At 38.0% G+C, this 9768-nt stretch overlaps 1 protein-coding gene across 2 annotated transcripts in view; it reads left to right on the forward strand.

The window, feature by feature from the left end:
• Positions 1-6292: 6292 nt before the first annotated feature.
• LOC122063756 (ras-related protein RABD1-like) overlaps positions 6293-9768 on the forward strand; it is a 9055-nt gene continuing 5579 nt past the window's right edge. The window contains exons 1-5 of one of the 2 annotated variants that reach the window (XM_042627462.1): positions 6293-6458; positions 6559-6631; positions 6764-6811; positions 6883-6963; positions 8820-8891. In XM_042627462.1, the coding sequence (XP_042483396.1) occupies positions 6445-6458; positions 6559-6631; positions 6764-6811; positions 6883-6963; positions 8820-8891 (288 nt within the window). In that variant the 5' untranslated portion in view covers positions 6293-6444. The remainder of the gene's footprint in view (positions 6459-6558; positions 6632-6763; positions 6812-6882; positions 6964-8819; positions 8892-9768) is intronic. The other variant, XM_042627463.1, reaches the window with a different exon arrangement.

Below are 9768 nucleotides of genomic sequence, written 5' to 3' on the forward strand. Positions count from 1 at the left end.
TTCTCCATTGAGTTAACTCTAAACTAAGTGGTTGGAAGTCAAAGCTGCTTAGCATCATTAGGAGTAGGCATGCCATGATCCAATCAACACTTGCAGCAATGCTTCAATATTATGTCATGTTGTCTTCTCCAATCTATTCTCAAAGAGTTTGGAAGAATTGATCTAGCATTATAGGGGGCAAAATTTAACTCCAATGATAAATTGGTCTTCTACATGCTCATTTAAGAAATCTAGAGGATTGAATTTTAGTTATCTGCATCTTTCAACAAAGCTCTTATTTGTAAGAATGTTTGGAAATTACATCAACATAAGTTTCTCAGTGGGGTCGTATTGGGAAGGCTAAATATTTTCCTACAATTGATTTTCTACATGCTACTTGTCCCATAATTCATCATAAGGATGGATATTGGTTTTCAAGGTTCGGGATTTACTTTGTAAAGGCCCTTTGATTCAGGTTGGACATGCTCCTTTTCCTCTTCCTCTGGTTAACTTTCTAAGCACTATAGCCTAACTAATTGATCTTGTCACTCAAAGTTTGAAGGCTCATTTCATCCACTTTTGCTAGCCTATAGACCAAGTAAAGACTATCTTATCTATGCCTCTTTCGGTCTTTCACCTTGAAGATCCTCATATGGGCTCCTACTACTCATGGAACATTTACAGTATCCTCTGTGTATTTATTAGCTCTTCTTAGTTTTCTCTTCTATAGTTAACCCCATTCCTCAAAAGATATAGCATACTTCAATTTCTCTAAAAATGTCTGATTTTTTTGCATTGGAAGATCCTTTTCCATATGGTGTCTCATGTTGGGTATTTTTATTTCAAAAAAAATATAAAGAGAAAGAAAGTGAAAATTTTAAATAAAAAAATGTCAAAATACAAACAAATAAAATGGGCCTAAAGGAATTTAGTCCACAACCCAAGGGCCCAGCAGCAGCCCAAACCTCACAAGCTTCCTTAATAGCAATTCAGTCAATTAAAGCTTTCCAAATTTCCAAATTTTCTTATCATGGCAAGCAAAGGTGGACCTGAGCTCCCAGCGGCATAACTATTTCACAACAACTCTGGTAGTAAAGAGTCTCTGACCATTGGATCTGACCATCTGTCGCTGATAGTTGATATAGATGGAAGCTCTGTTCCTGGTCTTAAGCCTTTTCACTTTGAACTTATGTGGTTAAGGCATAGGGAATGCAAGAATGCTGCCAAAGAGGTCTGGTCCAAGAAAGGTAGCAGAACAATTTCCAATGCATTGCATATTAAACAACTGAACTGTAGACCTGTTTGTAAAAAATGGAATGTTGAAGTCTTTGGACATTTACAAACAAACATTGCTCACCTCAAGGAAGAGCTTGATCATCTTATGGGTCTCCCTCCATCTGCCTTCTCCCAAGTCTGGGTCAACGAAATTTCCTCTCAACTTTTAATGAGTTATTAAAAGAAGAGGAATTTTGGAAACAAAAATCAAGGATCCTCTAGCTGAATACTGGTGACCTGAATACTTCTTTCTTCCATGCTTCAACTGTCCAACGCATGCAATTTAACAAAATTCTAAAAATCAAGATGGCCAATGGTTTGTGGACTACATCTCAATCTGAAATCGAACGTGAGATTATCTCTCATTTTCAGCAAACTTACTCTTTGGAAGGCCTTGATATGGACTCCCAGCAGCACATTCTTAATTGCATCACCTCCACAGTTATGGAGGATATGAACATAGTGCTATGTAAATGTCCTGACCTTAATGAGGTTAAGAAATCTCTATTCAAATTGAAGACAAGCAAATCCTTAGGTATTGGCGGTCTACCTCCTGCATTTTTTTTAGTATTTTTTGGATCAAACATACCATGACCTTTATGGTTTTGTCTCTGAGTTCTTTTGCTCTAAGACCCTTCCCCCTCAATTCAACATAACTATTATTTACCTCATTTCGAAGAAGAATTGCCCATAATTGGTGGAATATTTTAAACCAATTAGTCTCTACGGTGTGGCAACTAAGATTATCTAAGAAATTATGGCAACTCGGCTTCAAAATGTGCTCCCGTTGATCATCGACCCTCCCCAGTCTGCTTTCATTCCTAGTAGATCTATATCAAATAATATTTTTATAGCTCATGAGATATATAACTACATCCAGGTATGAAAAAAAGGGAAAAAGAGCTTCTTAGTTTTAAAGCTCGATATTAGGAAAGCATATGATAGGCTCGAGTGGCAATTTATAGAGCATGTTCTTCTAAGGTTGGGTTTTCATTCATCTTGGGTTCAAATGGTCATGGCAGGCATTAGATCGTTTTCTTTCAGCTTCCTTATCCATGGCTCTCTCCATAGCAATGTCACTCTCTCTCGTGGAATTAAACAAGGAGACCCCCTTTCCCCAACTACCTTCACGATCTGCACTCAAGCCTTGTGTTCTATTCTAGCCAATGCTCAAAGTAATGGGTTTGTGAAGGGCATAAAGGTTAGAAATAGAAATTCCTCGGTGTCTCACTTATTGTTTGTGGACGATTGTGTTCTATTTTTTGAGATGCAACTTGATTAGGTTCATAATCTCAAAAATTGCATTGATCTCTTTTTGTAAGGCAAGTGGGCAATCGATCAACAAGCATAATCTACTATTATTTTCAGCCTTAATACCGCATCGCAATTCAAAAGGTGGTTTTCTCGCATTTTGGGCATCAAGTATGGGGAAGGGGCCCAAAAATACCTTGGTCTTTTGCAAGACTTTGGCATGAATAAGTCCTCCCTCTTTTAAGATATTCGGGAGAAAATTGTAAAAAAAATCAAAGGGTGGAAGGAAAAGTTACTTGATCTAGCTGGTGTGGAAATACTACTCAAATTTGTTGCATCTTTTCTTTCATGTTATACTGCTGCCCACTTTAAATTGCCCCAATCTCATCATGATTTTATTAGAACAACCTTTGCTAAGTTCTTTTGGAGCCAAAGTGGTAATGAATAAAGAATCCAATGAATTTCTTGGGAAAGGCTCTATCGTCCAAAGTCAAGGGAGGTCTTGGATTTAAACATCCTAAATTGCAGAACTTTGCTCTATTAGCCAAGGTGGCCTAGAACCTTTGGAAGCATCCCAAGTCATGGTGGGCCTTGTAGATGAAATATATATACTTTCTTCGTTCTAATTTCCTATTAGCAAGATTGGGCAACTGCCCTTCCTAGGCTTGGAGAAGGTTGATGATATGGAGAGCAATTCTATAGGATGGCCTCATATGGAGTATAAGATCTGATACAAAATTTATTATTTGGGAGGACCAATGGGTTCCTACCCTTAAAAACTACAAAATTCAGTACCCTCCGCTTCCTAGTTGTCCCATTCAGAGGGTGTCGGACATCATTGATCCTAATAATGATGTTGAAAATATGACTTGCTTAATCTATGGTTTGCCCCATCAGATGCAGTTGCGATTAAAGAAATTAAATTGGGATTATTACCTAGGGATGATGTTTAGCTATGGGGAGGCTCTCGTAATGGTCAATTCTCGGTTAAGTCTGCATACTACCTCTTATCCCTCCACAGAGAAGAAGAAGTGGCATCTAGAAGTTCCTCTTTGCATCAATCATCGAGAGCAAATATTCCTAACCATATCTGAAATTTTATTTGGAATTGCCCTTCACTTCCAAAAGTTCGCTTCTTCCTTTGGCTTGCATGTGCTAATGGAGTGGCTTCTGCTAAAGGGCTCAATCGTAGGCAAGTTCCTATTGACCTATCTTGTCTAAGATGTGGTGCAGCATCAGAATCAAAAAAAATTTTTTTTGACAGAAATGTATTCTTTCAATAAAAGCATTCAGGGTGAAACTTCTGGAAGACATAAGGTTTGGATTTACAATGAAAGGTGGTGGACTTAACCACACATGAGACAAACAAAATCTAGATGCACCAGAAGCAAGAAAATCAACTGCTAAGTTGTGTGATCTGCTAACAAAACGAAAGAAAACATATTGAAAAAGAGAACAAAGCTGGATGACATCTGTGACCAGCACACCTGCCGCCCCGTCTAGAGACGAGGGATGGCCATTTAAAGTTGCAATTGTAGTCGAACAATCAGAGAGGATGGTGACTTTTTGCTGACTGAGGGTGTAAGCAAGAAGCAAACCATCTCGAATGGCTTCCACCTCGGTGGTGGAGGCAAATAAACTGTAACCCCATCTGCATTTTGCCGTGATGAAATTCCCACCTGGGTCCCAAATGATAGATCTGCAGCCCCCTAAATCTGTAGATCCTTGTCAAGCACCATTTGTGAAAATGAAGAAGTGATGTAGTGCACAAGCTTGTTGGGCAACAATAGGGGTGGCTGAGGGACACTCACTATAGCTGATAGGCGTCTAGCTAGCTGTCCTGCCACCACGCGGTGGTTGAAAGCAACCATCATTGACTGGAGGGTAGGCGATTTGAACTCAAATGTGGCTTGATTTCTAGCTTTCCATATCTGCCATAGGAGAGAACACCACATGAGGTCAATTTCCTTGGAGCTCCTTGCATCCTTGTTTTTGGAGCAAATGAAAATGATCCATTCTTGGATGTTATGGCCTGAGAAGTCCTTAATGTTCAAATGCAAAGGGGATGCTTTCCAACATCTACTGCATAGTTGCATTTGAAAACAGCATGAATGACAGACTCTTCTTCCTATTGACACAACATATAAATGGGGCTATCTCTGATTCGGCGCTTGAACAGAGTTTGGTTGACTGCAAGGGCATTGTGACCAAATCGCCACAAGAAGGACTTGATTTTTGGGATGATGTCCATCTTCCAAATCATGGACCAATAGGGATCAAGTCTTGAAGAGGAAGTAATATCAGACAGGTTTGGGGAATACATAAAGCTAGAAAAATAAGCCGAGTTTACAGTGAATATCCCGTTCTTCGCAATTGCCCAAATCCAGCTGTCCTCATGGGTCTCTAATAGAATTGGGATCTCCAAAATTGCTTTGACTTTAGCCGGAGTGAAGATTTCATCAGAATCAATTGACCATGTTATACTTCATTGCCTTTTTGCCAAGGTTGTGTGGTTTGGATCTTCATTATCTCATCATATCCCTAATGATATATCTTTGACAATCCCAACATGGATCCAACAATGGCAAATGTTATACTCCCATGATAAGATAAGAGGGAAGAAGAGCTTCAGCTTGTGTTCCTTTATTGTTTGGGCGCTATGGTTGGCCAGACATGAATTCATCTTCTAGAAAGAGAATGGGTCCCCATCTGATGTGATTCGAAAAGGAGAGTCTCTACATGAAGAATTTTGCAATGCAACCAACCCCTCTACAGAGAATGCTTGTGATGATGATCATCATCCTTGCATGCCTATTAATGTCCCTTGGTCTATTTCTCACGAAGAGATTAAAATCAACTCGGATGCTTCTTCTGTGAAAAGACCTCTACTGGTGCCTTAAGATTTATCCTTTGTGAGCATCCAAATCTCCCTCCCCTTGCTGTCTCTGTCCCGGCCAGACTTTCTTCTATCACTAGCGGGGAGGCTAAAGCTATCAAAGAGAGAATTTTGAATGCCATCATCTTAGGATACTTTAGATTTCAAATGAAATCTGATAACTTAGAGATGATCAGGTGCCTCTCAGATCCTACTATAAATGCTCGATTAGAGATTCCTCCTATTGTTGAGGATATTAGATTCATTTGTTCTTCCCCAATTAGTTGTTCATTTCATTATGTTCCAAAGGCAACTAATGGTATAGCTGATTCCCTTGCCATGAAAGGCCTCCCTCCAGTGTAGGATAGTGTGGCCTAATTCCACTCTTTGGCTTTTACAACTTTGTAATGATGAAGCCTTGGGGCCCATTTAATAACGTTTTAAAAAATGTGTTTTTGCCGTTTCTGTGTCCAGAAATGGCAGAAACGGAACAAAAAACATTTGATAAAACTGTTTCATTTCACTTGTTTTCAGAAATAGAAATTGAAATTTCTACCTATTTATGGTTTAAGAAACGACCCAGGCGAAACATGACTTATCAAACACCTTCAATTCCATTTATGTATCTAGAAATGGAAATTTATATTTTTGCTATTTTTTGAAACAAAAATGGCAGAAGCGTTATCAAACGGGCTCTTGGTTTCTAACCTGAACCCTATTCAATAAATTCCTATTTCACCAAAAAAAAAAAAAGTGTCTCTAATTAAAAAATGGTTAATGGAGCCAAACACCGACCGGACCCAACCCGACCAAACCGGATTTTATCAAGAATCCGGAAAATGTTTATGGCAAAATAGTCATTTCGCGTAGCACGTAAAGCAGAAGACTTCTTATTTCCTTGTCCTCTTTAAATAATGAAAATGAATGCAAGGTGGGAGAGCTGTTAACGGATGAATGAAAGCCTCTTTTTCTTCCTTTCAAACTAAACCAAACCGAACGAAACCCTAAGGAAGAAGGAATCTCTCTCTCTCTCTGCATTTTTTTTCTGATCGAAATCTTCAAACATGGGAACCGAATAGTAAGTTTATTCAATCTATCTCTTCCGTCTCTATTTTCTGTTTGTTTTTTTTTCTTCTGATTTTTTTAAGCTCCATTGTTTGATATTTCGTTTTGGGTAGCGATTATCTGTTCAAGCTTCTGTTAATCGGAGACTCCTCTGTTGGAAAATCATGTCTTCTTCTGAGATTCGCTGTAAGTTGTGTTCTAGAATTCTTCCAAGTATGAAGAGCTTCTGTTGTAGATCTTGTAGATATAGAAATAGTCTTAGGTTTGACTTAAAAGATCTTTTAACCGCTTCTGAAATGATTGTTCTATTGTCTTTAGGATGATTCATATGTTGACAGTTACATCAGTACAATTGGAGTCGATTTTGTGAGTTTTTCTTTTTCGTATTTTTTTTTTTTATTATTTTAAATTCGATGACTATATAATGAAGTTGATAGTTGGGGACATTTCTTTTTCGTTTCTTGCTGCAGAAAATTAGGACGGTGGAACAGGATGGAAAGACTATTAAGCTGCAAATCGTGAGTAATTTGACTTTCCAGTTATCATTAATTGTGTTAGAAAATTGGGCTTTTATGATTCAAGAGTTGCATTGGCGGTTTCTTGTGTTGAAGTGGTAAATTTAAATTCTGAAGCCAAGTTTTATCTGATGTTTTTCTGTTATTTTCTTTTCTCGTCCACGCATTATTATTAGAATCCTAGCAGAGTTTCCATTTTTGAAATCTCAGAACATCACCCTACTGAACTGAAATATGGCTTTGACACCTCAAATTGCAAAGCAAACAAACTTGTCGGTTTCAAAATGCATAGGCATTATCCTCGAGAAAATTATAACATCTAAACATAAACTGTAACTGCAATTTCCACTGCTTCTAACTTTTCATAATGTCAGTGAAGATGCTGATATTCAATTGATAGCCTCAAAAGCTAATTTTCCTAATGCTGGCCCGCCATGGCTGCTTTATATCTCAAAAATTTTCAGAATTTATTGGGGTTCATGTTTTCAGAACTTGTAACTGACTGGAATGACTTTCAGCTCCTATAAAATGTCTCTTTCTCAAAATTTGGGGACTCAGGAAAATTTGATTTGTACTGACCACTCCACAGTAATGGTAAACTACTGCTTCCTGGACCACTCATTTTGCGCAGTCTTACGTCTTCAGTGGTACATTGCCTGAAGATTGTAACATAGTTTGTGTAATTTTTTTTTTTTTGTTATATTTCTATGCTATAACATGCATATGTGTACTTGGAACAACTGAAGGAACAAAAGTGATAAAATTTTGAATATTAACAAGGATGTACCTTCAAGGTTGTGAAGATTTGTATGGTTTTCGTCGGATCATCTGATGCTAGTGACGGAGGGGACTGATTTATCTGCCATATCTAGTGGATTGGCTGATTAGGTGGTATTTTTAGAATTCTCACTTGTTTGGATTTTCCAATTGTGAAATATTCAGATTATCATTGGTCAGGAATGAGCTGACCTCCAATACTGATCCTTAAGTCCTTATGTGGCTTCCTTCTAGCAGTGACCAATATCACAAGTACTATGGTGTGTTTAACTCAGGAAACTTGTGTCCTCAATCAGGTTTAGTATTTCAAGTCATTCACTCAAAAGGGAGGTTTACTCGCCTACTGTTAGTGGAGTGAAGTAAAAAACGAACAAAAATTTGCTAAGTACTTGGTAGCTTGTGTGAGGAATTCGTGATTGGCCTCCTTATTCAGAGGAACACTATAGTGATTTTTCAAGAAATCTGCACCACTTCCATATTCTGATGCAGAATTGGAGTGGGTGTTAGGTAGGTGTTCGGTGGATGTAATTTTATTAAGTGAATTTTTGGTGTATATGAGTAGATGTATTTTTATATGTTAGTGGAGAGTGTTAGTAGTCACTTATTTTATATTATGGATGTTAGGTGAGTGTTAGTAGATTTTATTTTTAATGTTAGGTTAGCCTATAAGTACAAGAAGACCTTCAAGACAATGGACTAGAAGAAGAAAGAATGAAGAGATGAAAAGAGATGGGCTTTGGTATTCCATGGCTTGCTGCGAGTCAGTTGCAAGGTGAGATGCTTTGCATGGTTGGTGGGATGCCCAAGTCATATCCTTTTTTTTTGCTCTCTTAAAAATAAAACTAAAAGAAATAATGAAATAAATTCTGTTATTGATTTCTGTTTGCTCCTATATATTCGATTCTGTTGCAATTGATCTCCCATTGGTTTATTTTCCTGGTTCAAGATTGATCCTGCATTTCTCTCATGTTAACACCCCTTTTTTATAATACAGAATTGAGTCTGATTGAACTTAACATTATGTCAGCTTGATCATTTTAATATGTTACCTTTAAAACTTGTCTTTTGGTTGTTTTTTGTAGTGGGATACTGCAGGACAGGAGCGATTCAGGACTATAACCAGCAGTTATTACCGAGGCGCACATGGAATCATCGTATGAAATCCTTCCCAGTTAGTTTTGTTTGTAAAATTATTTGTTTAGTTAGTTGACCTTGACTTCTGGTGGTGTTGATTTTTCATCAAATTAGTTAGATTTATGTACAGTTTGCTGCTGCCTCATCTTCATGTTTGTGCTGTTCTATACATGTGTTGGTGTTTGAAAAGGCATGAGCATATGCATGGAGTCTCATGTACACTGAGGGCCTTGAGAGTATTCCAAATTCAGATCTCTAAGGCTAATTCAGATCTCTAAGGCTGACTTCCAAACTATTAAAGAATAGCCTGGGGCCATTTATGTCACCGTAAATGGAAAAGGTTCTCTGAGCCTAAGGCGTACACTGTGCCTACTCACGTTTATTATTTTATGAATAGTTTTAAGGAGAGAGAAACAATGATTTAAAAAAATAATGTGAGGTTGTAATGTACCCTGCTTGCTCAGAGAACCCTCACCCATATATATATGTAATTTATTTATTTATTTATATATAGGAGAAAGAATGCTACCTGTCTGCGTTCCCCACACCCAGACACAGCCCCTGGATTCAGGGGGGCTGTGAAAAGATGCCCCTGCCCCCTTGAAACCAGGGGCTGTGTTTGGGCATGGGGAACGCTGACGGGTAGCGTTCCTCTTCCCTATATACATATATATATATATATATATGAGGAATATTGCTTTATTATTCTGTATGAGGCATTTGTGGTCTTTAAACCAATTGTTTGCGAGGAAAAGTGGTTACTTGATTATAGGTAATTAGGTGAGGAATTTTTTTCCTTTCCTTAGAAGTTAGAACCACAGCCTATGCTGTTAACAATGTTTGTTTCCTTTCTGTTATAATTGCTGATTCCTTTTCCAGTCCCCCCCACCAACCCAC

This window comes from Macadamia integrifolia, unplaced genomic scaffold, assembly GCF_013358625.1.
Source record: "Macadamia integrifolia cultivar HAES 741 unplaced genomic scaffold, SCU_Mint_v3 scaffold1448, whole genome shotgun sequence".
Lineage (NCBI taxonomy): Eukaryota > Viridiplantae > Streptophyta > Magnoliopsida > Proteales > Proteaceae > Macadamia > Macadamia integrifolia.